The sequence below is a fragment of the Bos mutus genome, chromosome 1 (assembly GCF_027580195.1).
Source record: "Bos mutus isolate GX-2022 chromosome 1, NWIPB_WYAK_1.1, whole genome shotgun sequence".
Lineage (NCBI taxonomy): Eukaryota > Metazoa > Chordata > Mammalia > Artiodactyla > Bovidae > Bos > Bos mutus.
This window is the reverse complement of record NC_091617.1, coordinates 51,820,170-51,847,249: the sequence shown is the minus strand read 5'-3', so window position 1 is coordinate 51,847,249 and position 27,080 is coordinate 51,820,170. Positions and strand designations below refer to the sequence as shown.

The window sequence follows — 27,080 nt, the reverse complement described above, 5'->3', positions numbered from 1 at the left end:
CACAAGCACGGAAATTGAAACTGTATTTAAAAATCTTCCAACAAACAAAAAAGCCCAGGACCAGATGGCTTCACAAGTGAATTCTACCAAAAATTTAGAGAAGATCTAACACCTGTCCTACTCAAACTCTTCCAGAAAATTGCAGAGGAAGGTAAACTCCCAAACTCATTCTATGAGACCACCATCACTCTAATACCAAAACCAGACAAAGATGCCACACAAAAAAGAAAACTACAGGCCAATATCACTGATGAACATAGATGCAAAAATCCTCAACAAAATTCTAGCAAACTGAATCCAACAGTATATTAAAAAGATCATGCATCATGACAAGTGGGCTTTATCCCAGGGATGCAAGGATTCTTCAGTATTCACAAGTCAGTCAATGTGATACACCATATTAACAAATTTAAAGATAAAAACCATATAATTATCTCAATAGATGTGGAGAAAACTTTTGACAAAATTCGTTTTTGTCAACACCCATTTATGATAAAAAAAAACTTCTCCACAAAGCAGGCATATAAGGAACATACCTCAACATAATAAAAGGCGTATGCAACACACCCACAGCAAACATCCTCAATGGTGAAAAATTGAAAGTATTTCCCCTAAAATCAGCAACCAGACAAGGGTGCCCACTCTTACCACTGCTATTCAACATAGTTTTGGAAGTCCTAGCCACAGCAGTCAGAGAAGAAAAAGAAATAAAACGAATCCAGATTGGAAAAGAAGAAGTAAAACTCCCACTATTTGCAGATGACATGATCTTCTATATAGAAAACCCTAAAGATACCACCAGAAAATTACTAGAGCTAATCAATTAATATAGTAAAATTGCAGTATATAAAACTAGCACACTGAAATCCCTTGCATTCCTATACACTAACAGTGAAAAAACAGAAATTAAGGAAACAATCCCATTCACCATTGCAACAAAAAGAATAAAATACTTAGGAATAAATTTACCCTCACGCGAAGAGTTGACTCGATGGAAAAGACTCTGATGCTGGGAGGGATTGGGGGCAGGAGGAGAAGGGGATGACAGAGGATGAGATGGCTGGATGGCATCACTGACTCGATGGACGTGAGTCTGAGTGAACTCCGGGAGTTGGTGATGGACAGGGAGGTCTGGTGTGCTGCAATTCATGGGGTCACAAAGAGTCGGACACAACTGAGTGACTGAACTGAACTGAACAGAAACAAAAGACCTATATATGGAAAACTATAAAACACTGATGAAAGAAATCAAAGATGACACAAATAGATGGAGAAATATACCATGTTTGTGGATTGGAAGAATCAATATAGTGAAAATGAGTACACCAATCAAAGCAATCTGTAGATTCAACACAATCCCTATCAAGCTACCCATGGTATTTTTCATGGAACTAGAACAAATAACTTCACAATTTGTATGGAAACACAAAAGACCTTGAATAGCCAGAGCAATCTTGAGAAAGAAGAATGAAACTGGAGGAATCAATCTGCCTGACTCCAGACGACACTTGATGACTACAGTCATCAAGATAGTATGGTACTGGCAAAAAGACAGATATACTGATCACTGGAACAAAATAGAAAGCCCAGAGATAAATCCACACATCTATGGACTCCTTATCTTTGACAAAGGAGGCAAAAATATACAATGGAGAAAAGACAATCTCTTTAACAAGTGGTGCTGGGAAAACTGGTCAACCACCTGTAAAAGAATAAAACTAGAACACTTTCTAACACCATACACAAAAATAAACAAAATAGATTAAAGGTCTAAATGTAAGACTAGAAACTGTCAACCTCTTAGAGGAAAACATAGGTAGAACACTCTCTGACATAAATCACAGCAAGATCCTTTATGACCTACCTCCCAGAATAATGGAAATAAAAACAAAAATAAATGGGACCTAATTAAACTTAAAAGCTTTTGCACAATGAAGGAAACTATAAGCAAGGTGAAAAGGCAGGCTTCAGATTGGGAGAAACTAATAGCAAATGAAACAACTGACAAGGTATTAATCTCCAAAATATACAAGCAGCTCATGAAGCTCAATGCCAGAAAAATGAACAATCCAATCAAAAAGCGGGCCAAAGAACTAAACAGACATTTCTCCAAAGAAGACATAGAGATGGTTAACAAACACATAAAAAGATGCTCAACATCACTTATTATCAGAAAACACAAATCAAAACCACAGTGAGGTACCCATCTCATGCCGGTCAGAATGGCTGCCATCAAAAAGTCTACAAACAATAAGTGCTGGAGAGGGTGTAGAGAAAAGGGAACCCTCTAACACTGTTGTTGGGAATGCAAACTAGTACAGCCACTATGGAGAACAGTGTGGAGATTCCTTAAAAAAACTGGATATAGAACTGTCATACCACCCAGCAATCCCAGTGCTGGGCATACGCACTGAAGAAATCAAAATTGAAAGAGACACATGTATCCCAGTGTTCATTGTAGCACTGTTTACAGTAGCTAGGACATGGAAACAACCTCAGTGTCCATCAGCAGATGAATGGATAAGGAAGTTGTGGTACATATGTACAATGGAATAATACTCAGCTATAAAAAAAGAACACCTTTGAGTCAGTTCTAATGAGGTGGATGAAACTGGAGCTTGTTATACAGAGTGAAGTAAGTCGGAAAGAGAAACACCGATACTGTATATTAAACCATATGTATGGAATTTAGAGACATGGTAACAATAACCCCATATGCAAGATAGCAAAAGAGACACAGATGTAAAGAACAGACTTTTGGACTATGTGGGAGAAGTTGAGGGTGGGGTGATTTGAGAGAACAGCATTGAAACATGTATATTACCATATGTAAAATAGATGACCACTGCAAGTTCGATGTATGAAGCAGGGCACTCAAAGCTGATGCTCTGGGACAACTCAGAGGCATAGTGTGGGGAGGAAAGTGGCAGGGGATGTGGGGATTCATGTACATCCATGGCTGATTCATGTTGATATATGGCAAAAACCACCACAATATTGTAAAGTAATTAGCCCCCATTAAAATAATTAATTAAAATAAAAGATTTAAATCATAATGAGCATTTTTTTCCTATTACAACAGTATGAAACTAGAAATCAGTTACAAGAAGAAAAATGAAAAAAATACAAATAAGTGGAGGCTAAACAGCTTGCTACTAAACAAATATTGGGTCACTTGAAGAAATCAGAGAGGAAATTTTAAAATACCTCGGGACAAATGAAAATGGAAACACAATGATCTAAAATCTTTGCATTGCAGCAAAAGCAGTTCTGAGAGGGAATTTTGTGGTGATACAGGCATATGTCAAGAAGTAAGAAAAATCTCAAACAATATAACCTTATATCTAAAGGAACTGGAAAAGAGGAATCAGCAAGGCTCAAAATTAGTAGAAAGAAGAAAATAGTAAAGATCAGAGCAAAAATAAATGAAAAAGAGACTTAAAAAACAATAAAAAAAGATAAGTGAAACTAAGAGCTAGTTTTTTTTAAAGATAAAATTTATGAACCTTTAAGCCAGACTCATTAAGAAAAAGAGAAAGGACCCAAATATAATAAGAAATGAAAGAGGAGAAGTTATAACTGATACCACAAGAATACAAAGGACCATAAGAGATTACTAAGAACAATTATACACCAGCAAATTAAACAACTTAGAAGAGATACATAAATTCTTAAAAACATACAATCTTCTAAGACTGGATTAAGAAAAAAAAATAGAAAATCTGAGCAGTCCAATTACTAGAAATGTAATTGAATTGTATGCTAAGTCGTTTCAGTCATGTCCAACTCTTTGTGACCCCATGGACCATAGCTCACCAGGCTCCTCTGTCCATGGGGTTCTCCAGGCAGGAATACTGAAGTGGGTTGCCATGCCCTTTTCTAGGGGATCTTCCTGACCCAGGGATTGAACCTGGGTCTCTCACATTGCAGGCAGATTTTTTTTTTTTTTTTTTACCATCTGAGCCACCAGGGAAAAAAAAAAAACTCTGAACAGAAAAAAGTCTAGGAGCAGATAGCTTCACAGGTAACTCTACTAACATTTAAAGGAGAGTTATTAGGTATCCTTCTCAAAAAATTCCAAAAAATTGAAGAGAGAACACCCTCAAATTTGTTCTATGAAACTATATTTAATCCTGATACTAAAACCAGACAAACACACTAGAAGAAAAGAAAATTACAAGCCAATATCCCTGATGAATATAGATGCAAAAATCCTTAACAAAATGGTAGCAAAATAAATTCAACAATACATTAAAAGGATCATGTAGCATGATCACATGGAATTTACCCCAGAAATGAAAGGACAGTTTAGTATCCACAAATTAATTTAATATGATATACCACATTAGTAGGAGGAAAGATACAAATCATTTGATCATCTCAATTGATGCAGAAAGAGCAGTTGACAAAATCCAATATCCAGTTATGATAAACACTCAACAAAGTGGGTATATCCAACATAATAAAGGCTATGTACAACAAACCCACAGCTATTAATAACATCATATTCAGTGAAGAACTGAAGACTTTTCCTTAAAGATCAGAAATAAGACAGGATGCTCACTCTCACAACTTTTATTCAACATTGTGTTGGAATGACTGCCACAGCAGTCAGACAGGAAAAGGAGATAAAAGGCATCCAAACTGAAGAGGAAAAAGTGAAACTGTCATATTTACAGATAACATGATACTGCATTTAGAAAACTGAAGAGGAAAAAGTAAAACTGTCATATTTACAGATAACATGATACGGCATTTAGAAAACCCTAAAGACAAAGACATTGGTGAAAGAAATTGAAAACAACACAGAACCCTGAATTTTCATTGGAAGGACTAATGCTGAAGCTGAAGCTCCAATACTTCGGCCACCTGATGCGAAGAGCTGACTCATTTGAAAAGACCCTGATGCTGGGAAAGATTGAGGGCAGGAGGAGAAGGGAGATAGAAGATGAGATGGTTGGATGGCATCACCAACTCGATGGACATGAGTTTGAGCTAACTCTGGGAGATAGTGAAAGACAGGGAAGCCAGTCCGTGGGGTTGCAAAGAGTTGGACACAACTAAGCGACTGAGCAACAGCAACAAAATGGAAAGATATTCTGTGCTTATATATTGAAAGAATTAATATTTTTAAATGTCCATATTGCCCAGAGCAATCTTCAGATGTAATGAATCTCTATCAAAGTATCAGTGACATTTTTTACAGAACTGGAACAAATAATCCTAAAATTTGCATGGAAACATAAAAGACTCTGAATATACAATCTTAAGAAAGAACAAATACACCATATGGTTTCAATATCCATGGAATCTAGAAAACAAAACAAAATAGAAACAGACTCATAGATACAGTAGTCATCAGAAGCGGGGGGTCTGAGGGGAATGGGCAAAATGGGTGAAGGGGATTTAGGAGTATAGTCTTTCAGTTAGAAAATAAATAAGTCATGGGGGGTGTGATGTGCAGCATGGAAAATATAGTCTAACTTTGTGTGGTAACATGTTTACTAGATTTACAGTGATCAATTTGTAGTGTATATAAATGTTCATTCCTTATATTGTACACTGAAATGAATATAATGTGTCAACTATACTTCAGGATGTTGTTCTTTTAAGTATTAATTATTTCCCTCTCTTAATTTTTCCAGTTTGAACTTCCCAGGAAAATACATGTGCTTGGAAAAGCCCAATTTAAGCCATATTTTGTCATCCTTTCTATATAGTTCTGCAGCCTCTAAGAAAGTAGCCATAGAAAGTGATGTTATTGGATTATATTTTACTATGATAATCATGTGACTGAACTTCTCAGGGAAAATCTTTCTGTATCAGATTTAGCATCAGCAATGTAGAATTGTCATTAGTAGTTAAAAAATGGTATTTTGCATTTTGGTTGATGTTTATATTCAGCTGTATTTCTGTACCAGTTTGGTAAAGGAAATTTACTAAATTAGTAAAGTTCTGAGATGATAGTCTAAACTTTTAAACTTTAAGATTTCTTTCCCATCTCCTTATAACACAATGAAATAAGTTAGTCATTGAAGGCCACTAAAGAAAGGAAAGGGGAAAAGTATATTTAAATAAGGCAAGGAGTAACTAATGGGTGGTTTCATTTACTTATTTTATTCTGCAGCCTTTATAAAAAGAAAGCTAGTAAAATATTGTAGCAGATTAGCTATTATGGGATTCCCTGATGGCTCAGATGGTAAAGAGTCTGCTTGCAATGTGGGAAACCCAGGTTTGATCCCTGCGTCAGGAAGATCCCCTGGAGAAGGGAATGGCAACCCACTCCAGTATTCTTGCCTGCAAAATGCCATGGATGGAGGAGCCTGAAAGGCTACAGTCTGTGGGGTCACAAAGAGTTGGACACGACTGAGCAACTTCACTTTCCTTTTTTTTCAGTCATGTGTATCTAGAGTGATACATAAAAGTAGAAGTGAGATGACTGATTATATATTCTAAAGACTCTTTTCAATGTAGAGCACCCTGGAAATGCTTTGTGATTTCAAAGCTGTTCTCAGCTTTTGTCTAAAAGGCAAAAAAGACAAAGAAAGGGCTAAGAAAGACAACTGTCAAGACATTGCACAACTTTTTCAAAACAATGTCTAAAATTCTTATGGCAATTTCTTAGAGTTTCAGTAAGCTTTTTATATTAAGAAAATAACTAATATAGCATCAAGACCTTGTCCACTGACATTAGGGGAAGCCTTTAATCCTATTGGCAGACTCAGGTGTTAAGGCCTATGTCTTGTGATTTAGGTGGGAAGTAGCCTTTTTCTAAGATCATGAACTCACTTAACAGAAGTGTGACTTGTTGCATGTGGATTGATTGAACTGTGCTGATCATGGCATTATCATTAGTGAACTGAACCAGGAGTATGTTCACTATCAGCCATATTTTTACAAAAGTAAGTTTTACCATTGTTTTTCTGAATTAAAAAAGTAATACATACCACTTTAGGATACCTTATGCAACATAGGAAGTGTAAAGAAAAGACAAATATCATCTAGAGTCTCAGAACCTAGAAATAAACTATTGAGGTATTCTGGGGAATTTCCCACTTCTCTGTCTTTTTTTTCTTAAAAAAGGAAAACCCATAAATGGATTCATATAGCTTATATACTTGTGAATGCTGATTTTCCTCCTGTGTTTTCAGAAATCTTTTTATAGTTGCCTGTGCTCTACTTTTATGGCTGTACTGTAATTTACTTAACTCTCATCTTGATGGATATTAGGATGTTTCCAAATTTTCTTGATGTTACGAAAGTAAGTGTGCTAAAGATATGTAACACTTGAAATGGCAGAGAAGGTATTTTAAGGCTCATGATATTAATACATATTGCCAACATGTTTTCTAGCACCATTTTATCAATTATTACTGCAGGTGAGAACACCCATCTTCCACCTCACAAACTTGACATCATTGTAATTCTAAAATCTTTGGTAATTCAATGACTGAAAAAAACATCATCTTAATTTTCATTTTTGTGTTAGTGAGGGTAATTCTTTTTTATACTTATTCTGTTGGTCATATTTTTTTTTTTTTTGACCATGCCTTGTGGGATCTTAGTTACCTAACCAGGGACCGAACCCCTGCCCCCGGCAGTCAAAGCACAGAGTCTTAACCACTGGACTACCAGGGAATTCCCTTTTGTTGGTCATATTTTAACAAATGTGATCATAAACCTAAAAATAAAAATTGTGGCAATGTTTATTTAGACTCATCTTAGAACAGGTAAATGTGTGTGTGTGTAGTGTTAGTTGCTTGGTCATGTCCAGCTCTTTGCGACCCCAGGGGAATCTTCCCAACTCAGGGATCAAACCCAGGTCTCCTGTATTGCAGGAGAATGCTTTACTGTCTAACCCACCATGGAAGCCCATTTGTGTGAGTGCGTGCGTGCTTGTGTGTGTGTGTGTGTGTTTAGGAGGAACCAATATACTTGATTCACCCAGCCTGCACTCACATTTAAAGTGTTTGTGATAATAGCACCTAAGCTTTGTGTGACAGCACTATGCAAAGTACTCTACATCTGAAATCACATCTGCTTCTTTCGGGAACTCTGTAGGGATAGACACTGGGGTTCTCATTCTCATTTTGTAGATGAGAAATAGAGGCACAGATAGACTAGGCAGTTTTCCTACAGTCACCCAGCCATTTCTTGATGGTACTGGGATTTGATACAGTGCTGTTTACCACTACATTATACTGCTTCCTTGTCTTGAAATTATTTTAAGAGTGTGCTTTTTTTTTTCCCACAAAGGGTGAACCTGTATCTGGGTATACACACTGAGTAAGTGAAGCCATTATTGATAGAATAGAATGTGGACCCACTTTTTAAAATAAATGTCTTTTGACAGGGTACATACTGATTCTTAGGCACTGGGCTGTGTGCTCGAGATGTGGAAATGAAATGTTCATTGCCCCTGGCTTTATAGCATTCCCGTTTCTGTTGTGATATGTAAGTGTACATGCTCTGTGCCTTCTGTCACATCTTCATGATAGACATGAATCTAAAATCCACTTTTCTCTCGGTTCTCTTTGTGGGAGACATTCTGTTTCTGGCCTGGGGATTCCACCCAAGGAAAACCCCTTTGTTTTGCACTCGCTGCTTGGTTATGCATTTTTTAGAGTGCAGAATCTTACAGCCTCTACAGTATTAATGGTAACTCAGACCCATGTCTCTCCCTTTCTAGATTTTCAGTTCCTTTTAACTTTTCCTGATTATAATTTATAGTCTTTCATTTATATCATTTATACACAGGGAATTTCTCTCTGATTTATTTGGCTCTGTGTGTCATTCTTTTGGTCACCCAAAATAAAACCTAGACTTTTCATCAGCTAAACATCCAGTAAAGACATCAGATTACACTTTCACTTTGAGGAGAAAGTTTCTTTATACCAGAACTGTATTTTGAACTCTGTCTCAGGATGCCATTGATCTTACTGAGAAAAAAGCTTTGAGACCTCTAAACTCTGGAAGCCAAGCCAAGGACTCCCAAATATGGTGAGCCCTAGCCCATGTTTCGACCACAAAGGTCCCTCACAGGGAAATACCTTTGCCTTTAGCTTTAACTTACAAACGTCTGAACAGAATCTTATGGTAAACCAACTGCTCAGAGAATCCTAGAATCAAACACCGAGCCTTCTGCTAACCGAGTTACTTTGGCTAACAAATTATGGATTTGCTGGCCGAAGTAATGAATCTCTAATAGGATTTTGTTTCAGGTATTTTGTTTTTGTTCTGAAAACTGTACCAACTCAGTTTCCCACCGCACTGGCAATTATGTTCCTGACTGATTTTCAGGATTGTTCTTCCTTACTCATTGTCAATATGAAAGGTATTTTCCATCATTTAGCTGTGTAATGAATGATTTCAAGTGCTTCTCACTAGGATATCCAGTTTTTATAGGATTAATGTTTAACTCCATGTTGAGAACTGGATAACATGTTGAAATTCTTTGTGATATGATTGCTTGTTCTTATTTTTTCTTTTTTAGAACTTTTGTTATATTCAGTGAATCCCTGCTTTACACAGAACTGCAGGACTATAAACATGACCATGTAAGCTGAAACTCTGCAAAGCAATCTAATAATAAATGCCAAAACTACTGTTGTTCCGTGACCTTTAAATTTTTGTCAAAACATTAAAACCTCTTATTGTCAATAATAAATGTATTAGGAAGTGAAAAAAGAGTAAATTTAATATTTAGTACATGATAAAACATTGAGAATTGGTGAATTTTATCAAGAGCAGGTTGAAAATGCTTGTCTTTTCTTGTTATATAACTTTGAATACAGAGCATGCATCTTGTCTACACCTTGGTGAATTGTCATACTCCTTTTTAAGCTCTAATCAGCTCCCAGCACTTTCATGTCTTGAACTATCCTTTATGCATATATTGTCATGAACTGTCTCCAAGAGTTGCTTTCATATGAAGTTTTTTTTGCCAGTCACTTCTGGGACATCTTCGTTTTTGTCACAGCCACCTCATTGTCCTCATGTATGCCAATAAGTTCACTTTTACTGAGTTCTTCTAACTATATATCTAGAGATTCTTGAATGGCAATAGTATTTACATTCCACAGTTAGCTATTCTATAATGCCAGTTACTGTCTATTGGAATTTCGCTTCCAGCATTATCACATCTCGTTTCTTTGCTCCTTCATCTTTATTGCCCGGTTTCCTTTTTTGATTATCCATTGTAAAATGTCACCATGGTTTATGACTGGGAGACAGGAGGTAGCACAACATATGTTTTGCTGTCTGTGTGTGAATTGAATAACAGATGTGCAGTGAGCAGTCACCAACAGTCTTTGAAAAGGATGACATGAGTGGTCACTGATGGTGATGCACATCTCTTATTTATATAGTGACTTGTGGATTGAAGAGACAACAGTGAAGTTTACACTTTATGCAATTACTCAGTTATTATATTGGGGTGGTGGAAATTTAAACTGTGTTTTGGGAGGACTTGTGTTATTTAACTAAATGATGGTAACTGAAATTGATGCATATCAGAACCAGAGAAAGAGAGGGACAGCTGTAATTTCAAATTTGTTCATTGTAGGCATCTTTTATTTTGTTTTCTAACTTTCTAGTCCTTGCTCAATATTATTCCACAATGATTTTGGTTACTGCTCAGAGGTTTTTGACTGGAGGCCTCTACTGAAATCAGTTAGAAAATTCAAAGGAAAAATTTCTCCATCACAACACCCTTGAGATCCTGCTAAGTTCTTGAGTCCAATCTTGAGTACTAGCTTGATTTTGAAAGTGATTAGACCATGAAACCACATTTAAAAGAAGTAACGGAACAGAATTTCTTTGTAGATTAGAAAAATCATTCTGAAGAAATAAAGACATATATGGGCTTCCCAGGCAGCACTACAGGTAAAGAATCCACCTGCCAGTGCAGGAGACACAAGAGACTTGGGTTCGATCCTCGGGTTGGGAAGATCCCCTGGAGAATGAAATGGCAACCTGCTCCAGTATTCTTGCCTGGGAAATTCTGTGGACAGAGGAACCTGGCAGGTTATAGTCCGTGGGACTGCAAAGAGTAGACATGACTGAGCAACTAAGCACACATGCACACACACAAAGACATACTAACTGTCTAGGAAACTTCCATCCAGGAAGGCAAAACATCATCATAGTAAATGTTATTACTAAGACTCTGTTACATAATCTTGAACTCCCATTGCTTTTCCTTGGTCCTGTCCACATAATTATCCAATTCTGCTTATTAAAACATGTTTTTATATACTGGTTTTATTGTGGAAGGAACTGAACAAACCTACAACTTAGCAATATACTCTTTTGTAGAAATATAGTTGCTGTTACTTTGACTCTTTCCAAATTCAAACGTGCCACCTTCCTACATCTATTCTGAAGGGGTGGCATGGTCCATAAGACCAGGAATGTTTGGAACTAAAGAAAAGAAGTTAGTATGTTAGGTGTTGCCTTCTTTTATCTTTTATAGTCAAAGTACTTCAAAGCCCAGACTTCATGAAACTTGAACTCTTTTATTTCTCTGTCCTGTAGACTAGGAATGTGATTTCTCATCCGTCTTCATTTTGACAAAATTGTTTCATCAAAGAAAGTTGGATAGTGCATGGTGTTCATTATAAAATTATTTTACTCGCCTTCTGGCAAGTAATCAGTTTGTTATTGGCATTCTTATTCATTTTTATCTAGTACCAGTTTCACAAAGCCTTCTTTTTTTAATGTGTGTTAAATATTTTTAAAATAGTAATTTTAATATAATTAAATACAAATTTTGAAGTTGTAATCTTTTTTAAAACTTACCAGATGTGCTTTATCCTTCATCAGGTAGAGTACCAGTGTGCAGCTCAGTTCAGTTCAGTTCAGTCGCTCAGTCGTGTCCAACTCTTTGCGACCCCATGAATCGCAGCACGCCAGGCCTCCCTGTCCATCACCAACTCCCGGAGTTCACTCAGACTCATGTCCATCGAGTCAGTGATGCCATCCAGCCATCTCATCCTCTGTTGTACCCTTCTCCTCCTGCCCCCAATCCCTCCCAGCATCAGAGTCTTTTCCATCGAGTCAACTCTTCGCATGAGGTGACCAAAGTACTGGAGTTTCAGCTTTAGCATCATTCCTTCCAAAGAAATCCCAGGGTTGATCTCCTTCAGAATGGACTGGTTGGATCTCCTTGCAGTCCAAGGGACTCTCAAGAGTCTTCTCCAACACCACAGTTTAAAAGCATCAATTCTTTGGCACTCAGCTTTCTTCACAGTCCAACTCTCACATCCATACATGACCACAGGAAAAACCATAGCCTTGACTAGACGGACCTTTATTGGCAAAGTAACATCTCTGCTTTTCAATATGCTATCTAGATTGGTCATAACTTTTATTCCAAGGAGTAAGTGTCTTTTAATTTCATGACTGCAGTCACCATCTGCAGTGATTTTGGAGCCCAAAAATATAAAGTCTGACACTGTTTCCACTGTTTCCCCATCTATTTCCCATGAAGTGATGGGACCAGATGCCATGATCTTCGTTTTCTGAATGTTGAGCTTTAAGCCAACTTTTTCACTCTCCTCTTTCACTTTCATCAAGAGGCTTTTTAGTTCCTCTTCACGTTCTGCCATAAGGGTGATGTCATCTGCATATCTGAGGTTATTGATATTTCTCCCGGCAATCTTGATTCCAGCTTGTGCTTCTTCCAGCCCAGCATTTCTCATGATGTACTCTTCATATAAGTTAAACAAGCAGAGTGACAATATACAGCCTTGACATACTCCTTTTCCTATTTGGAACCAGTCTGTTGTTCCATGTCCAGTTCTAACTGTTGCTTCCTGACCTGCATACAGATTTCTCAAGAGGCAGGTCAGGTGGTCTGGTATTCCCATCTCTTTCAGAATTTTCCACAGTTTATTGTGATCCACACCAAAAACATCCTAAAATTACTTTCTGAGAGTTATCAGAAGATAGCACTGTAATAATAAAATCAAGCATATGTCTTCTCTTCATGATTTATTCTTTATTTGATGTGTCTTTTACCTCACTGGTTAACCTTCCTATCTCACTACTAAACTCACTAATCACTTAGGGATCATTTAATTGTCATGCAGTTAGAACAGGCATTGAATTCATGAATTTTGGGGTTTTGTTAGCTGGACTTCAGCCTGTGGTGGATCTATATGGGCTTATTGAATCACATCTTTGGGATGTCATGAAAACTAAAATGATAGTTTTATTTGATCTCCAGGTTGAACCTGGTAATTTCACAAGACTTCTTCAATGACAGCCTGCATTGTTGTATATGTCCTTTACATCAGTGACGAAGACACAAAAAAGCCTTAATGGAGTATCTATCAATAGTATTAGCTACGTTTCTTCAGGTGGCTAGAGGGACATGTCATGTCTCTGTTCACATGAATTTGAAAGCTTAAATACGTAACAAGCCTTGCTTAGGCTAGACCCACATCTTTTACTTAACTGGAGGAGAATATCTGGGAGTAACACTTCCTATCACTCATTCCCCACCACCAACACACACACACACACACACATTCATTCATACATTAGAATATAAGGAGCATTGAGGCAGAATTATTGGTTCACTGCCAGCACTTAGAATAGTGATTGTCACTTAGTAGGTGTGTGATCAATTATTATTATTGAATAAAGTAACTTCTACTTGTGCCTCAATTTGGTTGATGTGACTTGGGCTAATAAATGGGCCCAGTACATGGTAGGCACACAGTAAAGATAGAACAAATGAATGAACTACCCATCTCATCTCTGAGAAGTAGCTGGCTAGATTTAATTATTTTATAGAATGTATAAAAGGGAAACTTGGAATTCCTAATTTGTTGAAAAAAACTTTACATTGTCTCCCTGTATATTTGGTATTCCTATGTCAGGCAGCACTAAGTTTATAGGTTTTTCTTAAAAACATAAGTTTTGACCACATCAAATGTTGGTCAGTGTGTGGAGCAAAAAGAACTTTCATTCACTGCTGGTGGGAATGCAAAATGGTACAGGTACTTTGGAATACAGTTTGGTGGTTTCATATAAAGCTAAATATACTCTTATCATATTTTCCAGTAATAGTTGTTGTTTAGTTTCTAAGTTGTGTCCGACTCTTATGCAACCCCATGGACTGTAGCCCACCAGGCTCCTCTGTCCATGAGATTTCCCAAGCAGGAATACTGGAAGTGGGTTGCATTTCCTTCTTCCCAACTCAGGGACCAAACCGTCATTTCCTGCATTGCAGGTGAATTCTTTACCACTGAGCCACCAGGGAAGCCCTACTCCTTGGTATTTACCCAGATGGAGTTGAAAACTGAAGTCCACACAGAAAACTACACATGGATGTTTATAGCAGCTTTGTTCATCATTGCAAAAATTTGGAAGCAACCAAGATATTCTTCAGTAGGAGAATGGATAAACTGTGGTACATCCAGACCATGGAATATTATTCAGCACTAAAAACAAATGAGCTGTCAATCGTTAAACAATATGCTGCTGCTGCAGGAACCTTAAATATATATTCCTAAGTGAAAGAAGTCAATCTGAGAAGGCTACATGCTATGTGATTCCAACTGTAAAACAACAGACCCTAACAACAAGATACTCTGCAGACTTGCTATGGGACCTGCTAAAACATGGCCATTGTGAGCAAAGAAAATGAGTCAAAAGAAACCCTTTTTAAGGTTCACTAAAGAAAACATGGACATAATCTTTCATTGCCTGTGATTACTAAAGTAGACTCCACTAATATATTTATTGGAAATTGCTGCTTAAATTTGAGGAATAGTTTAGGTAGCCTTGAAAATTAGTAGTTGAACCAATCAGCAGAAATGAAAGCTACATCCAGAAGTTTTTAAAAAGACCATTCTATGGTAAAACACTGTCAGTAATAGCATTTTGTGGCATTTTATTTTTGTTTCTGCTGTTGACATTATTTTTCTCCTGTAGCTCTGCTAAGCATGAAGAGATTGAATTTTATATGAGGTTCAAACTCTTATTTTTCTTAAGAATGGTATAAATCAGCCATTTTGCATGTACTTATACTAGACTCTTGGAGAAGGCAATGGCACCCCATTCCAATACTCTTGCCTGGAAAATCCCATGGACAGAGGAGCCTGGTAGGCTGCAGTCCATGGGGTCGCGAAGAGTCGTACATGACTGAGAGACTTTACTTTCACTTTTCACTTTCATGTATTGGAGAAGGAAATGGCAACCCATTGCAGTGTTCTTGCCTGGAGAATCCCAGGGACGGGGGAGCCTGGTGGGCTGCCGTCTATGGGGTCGCAGAGTCGGACACGACTGAAGGGACTTAGCGGCAGCATACTAGACTCTGGGCTTCCTTTGTGGCTCAGCTGGTAAAGAATCCACCTGCAATGTCGGAGACCTGGGTTCAATCCCTGGGTTGGGGAGATCCTCTAGAGAAGGGAAAGGCTACCCACTCCAGTATTCTGGCCTGGAGGATACAATCCATGGAATCTCAAAGAGTCAAACATGACTGAGCAACTTTCATACACTGGACTCAGGTGAAGTCTTGCTGCTTGATCTTTGTAGCTCTTTTATGTGCTGAGTTAAACCTAGGGGTGTATCTTATGAATATTTGTTTGATTGTGAGGTAATTTGAAACAGCTTCTATTTTAGAAGCCTTTTGCAGAAATTTCAAACTCTTTTTAGTTAATAGTATACATGGGATTGGGGCTTCCCAGGTGGCACAGCGGTAAAGAATCTGCCTGCCGATATAGGAGACATGGGTTTGACCCCTGGGTTGGGGAGATCCCCTGGAGGAGGGCATGGCAACCCATTCCAATATTCTTGCCTGGGAAATCCCGTGGACAGAGGAGCCTGGCAGGCTACAGACTGTGGGGTCGCAGAGAATTAGACACAACTGAGCGGCTGAGCACACATACATGGGATTAAAATGAAAACCTTGCCGTATGTCCAATATTGTAAAGCATTTATCCTCCAATTAAAAGTAAATTTTGAAAAAAAAAGTTAAAAAGAGAAGGTTTCTTTTTCTGTCTTTATCTGTGCCTTTTGTAACATATGCACTGAATTTTTATCATCATAGCCAGTGTTTGAGACTAGAAAGTAGGCGTATAGGAAAAAATCTGTGCCCTATAAGAAGGCAGGGACATGACTGAGTCATAGTCACATAAGTTCCAAGTCTGGATAGATCAAATGAAGGCTTGGCAAGCTTATCGTTTCTTACTTTTTTCTGATTAATGTGAATTTCACTTTTCAGCTTCAGGAATAATTACGATTAGCCCTCCATCCCCCTAAAGAGGACAAAGTTGAGGTTACAAAGTATGAGTAGAGATTTTAAAAGGTAATTATACCTTTTAAATGCTTAGCCATAGGTTATAATCTAACTCTAGGTTATAATACCTTAAACATGGACTTATCATGTTCATTTAGGAGTTTATTAGTTGTTCTTACTGTAATTTATCTGTTTGTCATTTTACTAGATGAAAATTAAATGCTAAATATAAAATTATTGAAAAAATTCTCCTCAAGACAACTGCCCATTGGTAAATAACATGGAGAGAATCATGTACGGATGGAACAGCTGAATTTCAATCACACACTCTTTCTCTCGGCTACTCAGTGTGCTTTTAGGTTACTCTTAGCAACTTTCTCGGTGAAACACTAATTTTAATCTTAACCAAAACAAAACTGGAAGGGTAAATACATGATTAAAAAAATAACATTTTTAGGTTTATGCATTATATCACTCTTTTACAGAAGCTGGATTCTTGACAACAGAGCCAGCATCAAAAGTGTAACATATATATTAAAACCTGTGGAGTATTTGTAGTTTATTTGTATGAAAGTATTTTAATTGAACAATGTAAGCACTTCCCCCCACCTCAGGATTTCAAGAGGGTGGGATTTGTCCAATGTATACTTTTTCAAAACAAAATATCTGGATTTCCAGACGTTCTACTAATTTTATAGAAGGTATTACAAATTTCTCTTTTTCTCAATATAACTGATTAGTCAGTTATTTCTCCTCAGTAGTGTGTCTATCAGTCATAAATAGACACAGCAGTTCTGTTCCTCAGGGAACAATGTCTGGAGATATTTTTAACTGATACTGTTTGGGGGTTACTACTGGTATGAGATGTGCAGAGGTCAGGGATGGTACTAAACATTCTGTTGTGTGTGGAGCAGTGCCTAACAGCAGCAACTTACCTGACCTAAAGTATTAATAATGCTATGATTAAGAAAGCCTGATACATATAACTTCATTTTAGGGGAATAAAGTATCACCTATAAAGTCAGCATCCATATTTATATTGCCGTGATACCATTTAGCCATTGACTCATTATGAAAGAGATTTGAGGTGGCTTGACATGATGTGGAGTTTTGTTTCTCAAAAGTTATTCAATTATAGTAAGTTACCAGTTTAATCTTTGTACCTTGTAAGTTACATAAATGGCTTTATTTCTTGTGATTGAGTTCATGTAATTCTTTGTGTTTTTTTAAGCGCTTAAATATAAATCCAATTATACGAAGGAGAAAGCCATTTTCCTATTAGTTGCTGGACTACTGCTCACTGTCCTTGTCATTGTTGGAGCCTTTCTTTTCATCCCAGGTAAGATATACAGTTATTATGAGGGATAGGAGGATTGATAAGGTTGAGGACATTTCTGGAGAGGTGCATGTTAGTTTCCTAGGGCTGTTGTTAACAAATTACCACAAACTGGGTATCTTAAGACAATAGAAATTCTCTCACCGTTCTGGAGGTCATAAATCTGAAATAAAGATGTTATCAGGGGCTTACACCCTCCTGACCCATTCAGGAGGGGAGAATCCATTCCATGCTCTCCTAGCTTCTGGTGTTTGCTGGCCATCTGTGCATCTCCTTGGCTTGTGGTAACGTAGCTCCCAGCTTCCTCCATGGTCACGTGGTCTCCTCCCCTCTGTGTCTCCACTTAATTTCCTGCTGCTTCTCTGCTACAAAGCTACCTGTCACTGGATTCAGGACCCACCTGGGAAATCCAGGGGACATTCCTTCTTTCAGATCCTTAACTTCTTCATGTATTTTACCATATACGTTAATATTTACAGATTTTGGAGTATCTGGGAGGTGGACATATCTTTAGGACAGCCATTAGGCCACTACAGAGGCACACTTTATTAGCCAAGACTTGGTAGCAGGAATGAACTTGGGAACCCAGATGGGTCTGAAATTGCAGTTGCCCATGAAGGATGGCAGTATGAGTTGAGGGGAAGGGTCTGCATCACATGAAAAGAGCAGCAGAGACAGGCTGGGACTCACAAGTGCAAACTGGAAGAAGCCTTGTTTTTTGAGCAGAATACAGTATAAGCATAATGTTTAGGAATATCAACATGGTAGCTCTTTTTGCCATTGGAGTTAGTAAAGACGGGAAGTTCAGCTCAGTTCAGTTCAGTCACTCACTCGGGTCCAACTCTGTGACACGATGGACTGCAGCACGCCAGGCTTCCCTGTCTATCACCAACTCCTGGAACTTACTCAAACTCATGTCCATTAAGCCAGTGATGCCATCCAACCATCTCATCCTCTGTTGTACCCTTCTCCTTTCACCTTCAATCTTTCCCAGCATCATGGTCTTTTCCAGTGAGTCAGTTCTTTGCATCAGGTGGCCAAAGTATTGGAATTTCAGCTTCAACATCAGTCCTTCCAATGAACACCCAGGACTGATCTCCTTTAGGATGGACTGGTTGTATCTCTTTGCAGTCCAAGGGACTCTCAAGAGTCTTCTCCAACACCACAGTTCAAAAGCATCAATTCTTCGGCATTCAGCTTTCTTTATAGTCCAACTCTCACATCCATACGTGACTACTGGAAAAACCATAGCTTTGACTAGATAGACCTTTGTTTGTGAAGTAATATCTCTGCTTTTTAATATGCTGTCTAGATTGGTCATAACTTTTCTTCCAAGGAGCAAGCATCATTTAACTTCACGGCTACAGTCACCATCTGCAATGATTTTGGAACCCCCCAAAAATAAAATCTGTCACTGTTTCCATTGTTTCTCCATCTATTTGCCATGAAGTGATGGGGCCAGATGCCATGATCTTAGTTTTCTGAATGTTGAATTTTAAGTCAGCTTTTTCACTCTCCTCTTTCACTTTCTTCAAGAGGTTCTTCAGTTCCTCTTCGCTTTCTTTCATAAGGATGGTGTCATCTGCATATCTAAGGTTATTGATATTTCTCCCGGCAATCTTGATTCCAGCTTGTGCTCCAAGACAAACCATTCAGTATCACAGTAATCCAAGTCTATGCCCTGACCAGAAATGCTGAAGAAACTGAAGTTGAACACTACTATAAAGACCTACAAAACCTTTTAAAACTAACACCCCCAAAAAGATGTCTTTTTCATTATAGGGGACTGGAATGCAAAAGTAGGAAGTTAAGAAACACCTGGAGTAACAGGCAAATTGGGCCTTGGAGTACAGAATGAAGCAGGGCAAAGGCTAATAGAATTTTACCAAGAGAACGCACTGGTCATAGCAAACACCTTCTTGCAACAACACAAGAGCAGACTCTACACAGGGACATCACCAGATGGCCAATGCCAAAATCAGATTGATTATATTCTTTGCCGCCAAAGGTGGAGAAGCTCTATAGTCAGCAAAAACAAGACCGGGAGCTGACTGTGGCTCAGATCATGAACTCCTCACTGCCAAATTCAGACTTAAATTGAAGAAAGTAGGGAACACCACTAGACTATTCAGGTATGACCTAAATCAAATCCCTTACGATTATACTTTAGAAGTAAGAAATAGATTTAAGGGACTAAATCTGATAGACAGAGTGCCTGAAGAACTATGGACGGAAGTTCATGACATTGTACAGGAGACAGGGATCAAGACCATTTCCAACAAAAAGAAATCAAAAAAGAAAAATGGCTCTCTGAGGCAGCCTTACAAATAGCTGTGAAAAGAAGAGAAGCAAAAAGCAAAAGAGAAAAGGAAAGATATACCCATTTGAATGCAGAGTTCCAAAGAATAGCAAAGAGAGATAAGAAAGCCTTCTTCAATGATCAGTGCAAAGAAATAGAGGAAAACAATAGAATAGGAAAGACTAGAGAGCTCTTCAAGAAAATTAGAGATATCAAGGGAACATTTTCATGCAAAGATGGGCTCAATAAAGGACAGAAATGGTATGGATGGACCCAATAGAAGCAGAAAATATTAAGAAGAGGTGGCAAGAATACACAGAACTGTACAAAAAAGATCTTCACGACCCAGATGGTGTGATCACTGACCTAGAGCCAGACATTCTGTAATGTGAAGTCAAGTGAGCCTTAGGAAGCATCACTGTGAACAAAGCTAGTGGAGGTGATGGAATTCTTGTTGGGCTATTTCAAATCCTAAGAGATGATGCTGTGAAAGTGCTGCACTCAATATGCCAGCATTTTTGGAAAACCCAGCAGAGACCATAGGACTGGAAAAGGTCAGTTTTCATTCCAGTCCCAAAGAAAGGCACTGCCAAAGAATGCTCAAACTACCGCACAGTTGTACTCATCTCACATGCTAATAAAGTAATGCTCTGAATTCTCCAAGCCAGGCTTCAACAATATGTGAACCATGAACTTCCAGATGTTTAAGCTGGTTTTAGAAAAGGCAGAGGAACCAGAAATCAAATTGCCAACATCTGCTGGCTCATGGAAAAAGCAAGAGAGTTCCAGAAAAACATCTATTTCTGCTTTATTGACTATGCCAAAGCCTTTGACTGTGTGGATCACCACAAACTGTGGAAAGTTCTGAATGAGATGGGAATACCAGATCACCTGACCTGTCTCTTGAGAAATCTGTATGCAGGTCAGGAAGCACCAGTTAGAACTGGACATGGAACAACAGACTGGTTCCAAATAGGAAAAGGAGTATGTCTAGCCTGTATATTGTCACCCTGCTTATTTAACTTCTATGCAGAGTACATCATGCAAAATGCTGGGCTAGAAGAAGCACAAGCTGGAATGAAGATTGCCGGGAGAAATATCAATAACCTCAGATAAGCAGATGACACCACCCTTATGGAAGAAAGCGAAGAAGAACTAAAAAACCTCTTGATGAAAGTGAAAGAGGAGAGTGAAAAAGTTGGCTTAAAGCTCAACATTCAGAAAACTAAGATCATGGCATCCTTTCCCATTACTTCATGGCAAATAGATGGGAAACAGTGGAAATAGTGGCTGACTTTATTTTTGGGGGCTCCAAAATTACTGCAGATGGTGATCATGAAATTAAAAGACCCTTATTCCTCGGAAGGAAAGTTATGACCAACCTAGATAGCATATTAAAAAGCAGAGACATTACTTCACCAACAAAGGTCCATCTCATCAAGATCATGGTTTTTCCAGTAGTCACGTATGGATGTGAGAGTTGGACTATAAAGAAAGCTGAGTGTCAAAGAATTGATGCTTTTGAACTGTGGTGTTGGAGAAGACTCTTGAGAGTCCCTTGGACTGCAAGGAGATCCAGCCAGTCCATCCTAAAGGAGATCAGTCCTGAGTGTTCATTGGAAGGACTGATGTTGAAGCTGAAACTCCAATACTTTGGCCACCTGATGTGAAGAACTGACTCATTGGAAAGGACCCTGATGCTGGGAAAGATTGAAGGCGAAAGGAGAAGGGTACAACAGAGGATGAGATGGTTGGATGGCATCACTGGCTCAATGGATATAAGTTTCGGTAAACTCCAGGGGTTGGTGATGGACAGGGAGGCCTGGCATGCTGCAGTCCATGGGATCACGAAGAGTCTGACATAACTGAGTGACTGAACTGAACTGTGCATATAAGTTAAATAATCAGGGTGACAAGATTTAGCCTTGACATAATCTTTTCCCAATTTGGAACCAGGCTGTTGTTCATGTCCAGTTAAATGTTGCTTCTTGATCTACCTACAGATTTCTCTGGAGGCAGGTCAGATGGTCTGGTATTCCCATTTCTTTAAGAATTTTCCACAGTTTATTGTGATCCACACAAAGACTTAGGTGTAATCACTAAAGCAGCAGTATATGTTTTTCTGCAACTCTTTTGCTTTTTTGATGATCCAACAGATGTTGGTAATTTGTTCTCTGGTTCCTCTGGCTTTTCTAAATCCAGCTTAAACCTCTGAAAGTTTGTGGTTCACGTACTGTTTAAGCCTGACTTGTAGAATTTTGAGCACTACTTTAACAGGGGGAGGAAGGAGATTAATTCAGAAGACAACTTGAAAGAACAATTGCTTTGACTTTGGACAGGTTGAGTATAGCAAGGGAAGGGAATGGTAAGAGATCCGAGTTTCTCGTTATAATTATGTGAAGTAGTTAAGAAGGAGGCAGAGCCAACTCAAGGGTTGACGTCTTCAGACTTATGTGCTGACATTTACGTGTCTTAAATTTGGTCTAGAATAATAAAAAAAAATAGTCATTTATTTTGTGTGAAGTTTTGGGGGAAATATTTTTAAACCTTTTGTAGTTTATAAGAGTGGTATAGAGATTAATACATTTAATAAATTAAGTAATCTTTTGTAAGAGTAGGAGGTTTGTAGGAAAATATTAATTATTATGTTTAATTATTAACAGGTGAATATTCAACAAAGAATGCTTCAGGACTTGGTTTAATTGTACTTCCTACAATAATATTAATATTACTTCATTACTGTGTATTTATGATAGGTGAGTATTTGTTGTGATGGAATGATTTTTCCCACCTTTTTCATTTAAAGAACAGCATTTTTGGTTAAAATATTCTTGTATTTTTTTTTAACTACTCAATAGAAGTTGCTTTATTAAAAGATATCCCAGGCTATTCTTAGTGATATTTTACCCATATGGAATTATTTTAAAGTTGGCTTGGGTTTTCAAGGCATTCAGTTATCTTGTAAAAAATTATTTTTATGTATATTTGATATCAGTGTATTTTTAAAGTTATGCTATATAATTTCTTAATGATTATTATCATATTTTTATTTCAGGTTTTAACTAGTTCTACAAAATAGAATTATAAATAAGAAAGAGTAGCTTTTTTTTTTCAGTTATGGCAAATCTTAACATGTAGATATCCAACCTGTAATTGGTGTCATTTTAACTGCATTTTAGGAGTAAATCACTAGCATTTTTGTTAATATTAGAATCTATTTTTTTCTAGTTACCCATGTGACTCTCAGCCTTAGAGCCTATCTCTGGCCTGCTGTACATTGGAAAAGTATTGATTTGTTATAAAATTACAGATCTAGACATAGAAGACAGGTCACTGGGAAAGAATTTACCATCTGACAAGAACTCCAGAGGTGGTCTTTGGTCATAGGCTATTATTCCTGATTGCAGAAAATACAAGCAGAAGTGATTGCTTTTTAAATACTCTCAACCCGCTTTTCCTCCGTCCAGCTATGGGGATGTCCTCCTTCACCATCAGCATACTGATCATTCAGTTACTGGGCTATGTGCTCTCTGTGGTTGGATTCAGCCTCTGTGTCTCAGGTAAGAGTCCCAGCCTTCTCTAGTCTCACCTTGTCTTAGTAGGGCTTTCTCTTGGACGGAGTTCTCTTTTGTTTTCTTCTTGCTTTTATTTTGTAGACTTCATTTTTTTTTAGAGCAGTTTCAGGTTCACAGCAAACTTGAGTAGAAAGTACTGAGTTCCTATGTACCCCCATAGCAACCTCTTCCACTATCAACATCCCCCACCAGAGTGGTAAATGTGTTATAGTCATTGAACCAACACTGACATATTATCACCCCAAATGCATAGTTCACATGAGGGTTCATTCTTAGTGTTGTATATGCTATGATTTTGATTCATGTATAATGATATGGATCATAGTCATGGATATGATATCATTCAGTTCAGTTTCACTGCCCTAAAAAATCCTCTCTTCTGCCTGTTTATCTTCCCTCTCCCTAATTACCCCAGCAGCCACCAGTGTTTTTAATGTGTCCATAGTATGTTGCCTTTTCAAATTAGCTTCTTTTACTTAGTAATATTCATTTAAGATTTCTCTGTCTTTTTGTGGCTTGATAGTTCATTTCTTTTTAGCACTGAATAACATTCCATTGTATTGTATACTACAGTTTGTTTAAGCATTCCCTTATTGAAGGACATCTTGGTTGCTTCCAGTTTGGGGCAACTAAGAATAAAGTTGCTCTAAACATCCATGTGCAGGTCTTTGTGTGGACGTAACTTTCTCCTCCAGTGGAGTGCAGTTGTAGGGTTGTATGTTAAGAACATATTTAGTTTTTCGGCACACTGCCACACTGTCTTCCAAGGTGCCTATACCATTTTGCATTACCACCGGCAATGGATGAAAGTTCCTGTTGCTCCACATCCTTGCCGGCATTTAGTGTCGTGTGCTCCCCACACTGAGGATAGTGCTTTCCACATTGCCGTGGGTATACTGGCTGTATATGGCTTGTGGGTTGATTCTTTCAGCAGCCAGACTGCTCTGCCTATATCTGTGAGAGAGCTTTTAAAATAACTAGGCTCCATCCAGTGGGTTGGGGCCTTCGGCTTTACACACTATTTCCCATTAGTCTTGATGTGATAAGGTACATATTATACAGACAAAGGATTTTTTTCTTTTAATAATTTGAAGTCATTTCATTGACTGACTTAATAGTGATGAACAAATGTAGATAATTTTTGTTTCTTAATAAAAGCGTGATTTCTTAAAACTCAATATTATTACTGTCATTGCTAGTTCTTTTAAAAAATCAATTATTGCATATGAATTTCTAATATAGAACTTCATTTGTTTTTGCAGAATGTATCCCAGTGCATGGTCCTCTTCTGATTTCAGGTTTGGGTATTATAGCTCTAGCAGAATTACTTGGATTAGTTTATATGAAATGTGTTGGTAAGTCAGCCTTATTTTTGTTAGCCTATGCCAGGAATTTCAAATATATAATCTGGATAATGCTTTTTGTTGATTCTTACTGTCTAGGACCAAAGAAACGCATGAGTAATTCCAAAAATGAAAAAACACAGCAAATGCCACTCTATTTTTTAAATAATTAATTTGAAATCATTTGTGCTGTGCCTTGTGCTTAGTTGCTCAGTTGTGTCTAACTCTTTGTGATCTTGTGGACTGTAGTCCTCCAGGTTCCTCTGTCCATGGGCGTTCTCCAGGCAAGAATATTGGAGTGGGTTGTCATTTCCTTTTCCAGGGGATCTTCCTGACCCAGGGATTGAACCAGTGTCTCCTGCATTGGCAGGCGGGTGCTTTACCACTGAGCCACTAGGGAAGTCCCTGGTTTATATTAGTCTCCCTTTAAGCTTCCCTGTGGAGAAGGCAATGGCACCCCACTCCAGTACTTTTGCCTAGAAAATCCCGTGGAGGAGCCTGGTAGGCTGCAGTCCATAGGGTTGCTAGAGTCGGACATGACTGAGCGACTTCACTTTCACTTTTCACTTTCATGCATTGGAGAAGGAAATGGCAACCCACTCCTGTGTTCTTGTCTGGAGAATCCCAGGGACGGGAAGCCTGGTGGGCTGCCGTCTATGGGGTCGCACAGAGTTGGACATGACTAAAGCAGTGTAGCAGCAGCAGCAGCAGCAGCAGCAAGCTTCCCTGGTGTCTCATAGAGTAAAGTGTCTGCCTACAAGGTGGAAGACCTGGGTTTGATCCCTGAGACCTGGGTTTGACTTTTTAATCACCATTTGTCTGGTTCTTGAAGATGACTCTGCTAATGATGTTGCTCCCTGTTAATACTTGAGAATAGTATGTGACCTGCAGTATCCATGCAGCTGATGTAGTATTAGGTGTCTTTGACTGGTGGTCAGCTCTTTGTTCTTTTTTTCCCCTCATTATCTGTATTTCCCTCCCTTTTATTCCCATGCTCTCTCTTGCCTTCCCTGTCTGACGACCAGCAGGTCTGGAGATACTGACTCAGTGGAAATAGGCATCTTCTAGCTGCTGCCCCCTTGATGTTGCTCTCTCCCTTTTTCCACCACTACACCCCTGAGAAGCCTGTGAAACCATTATCATTACAAACGTATTATTCTCACATCAAATTCAAAGTGAAACTGAATTCCTAGCAAGTTCCTCAAACTGTTTTTTCTTTATGGTAGTTTTGTAAGTATATGTAAGTGAAGAATTAAGTTAGGTTTTATTTACATTTTGAGACTTTTCTAAATTAACTTTTCAAATCAACTTATCTGATACTAGAGTTCAGAGAAATGCCTTCGGTCAGTTGAAGGACAAGAAGAGAAAAGGTACAGGGAAGTAGCTCTTTAGATAATGTGGTAGACTAGAAAAGTTGATGTATTTTTCATATATAACTGAATATGTAAATATGAGTATATATAACATTTAAGGTTGCAAATTTGAGCATTTATATTAAGAAGTAAAAATTGTAAATGCTTTCAGTGTAACTTTTACTTGTTGCTGATGTTCTATTTTGGAAAAGTCTAAAGAATGTGTCTTGACTTTTAAATCCAAGCTGTTTATGTCCCTGTGAGAGATTTAACTTTCATTATTTTCATTATTTCCCAATTTAAATTTGTAGCCTTAAATATTACTTAAAGAGTAGGATTTTAAATTTCATTTTCTGTGTTATTTTTTAACTGTGTTGGAGTTTGTTTACTGAAACATTTGTTTCATAAAATGAAATCAAGGGTTGAGAACAATAACAATATGAGAAAATATAGAAGATTAAAAAGAACTAACTAAACTCAGCAGTGAAGTTGGGTATATTACCTATGTAGGGTGCTTATGTTCATTCTTCATAAGAGTCATTACTTATTAATTTTCTTAAGCCATTACTATTTAATTCTGTATAAGGGAATATAGTAATGTTTTGATACAAATCAACCGCCTAACAGTCAGGAACCATATTGACCACATCTCACATGTTTTAGAAAGACACAGAATAGATATGTAAAATTCAGTGAAATTTTCTTGCCCATTGTTGGGGAGAGGTAAATATGGTATCAAAAGATAAAGTTGTCCCTGAAAATTCAAAACCTGGAAATATATTTAGTCCTTGTGTCAAGTGTTTTTGGTAGAGAAGAAGCTTTGCAAGTGAGCTTACATGAAATGCTTAAGGCTTGTGATTTATACACACACCCACACTCACATACATACATACATGGCTGTCATGCCTTAGGCCCATAGCAACAGC

General features: G+C 37.9%; 1 protein-coding gene across 2 annotated transcripts in view; it reads left to right on the top strand.

Annotated features, from left to right (window-relative positions):
• Nucleotides 1–27,080, top strand: part of CD47 (CD47 molecule) — a 70,554-nt gene that overhangs the window by 33,348 nt on the left and 10,126 nt on the right. For both annotated transcript variants that reach the window (XM_070368832.1, XM_070368835.1), the window contains exons 4-7: nt 17,481–17,588; nt 22,548–22,640; nt 23,352–23,444; nt 24,722–24,814. In XM_070368832.1, coding sequence (XP_070224933.1) covers nt 17,481–17,588; nt 22,548–22,640; nt 23,352–23,444; nt 24,722–24,814 — 387 coding nt within the window. The remainder of the gene's footprint in view (nt 1–17,480; nt 17,589–22,547; nt 22,641–23,351; nt 23,445–24,721; nt 24,815–27,080) is intronic.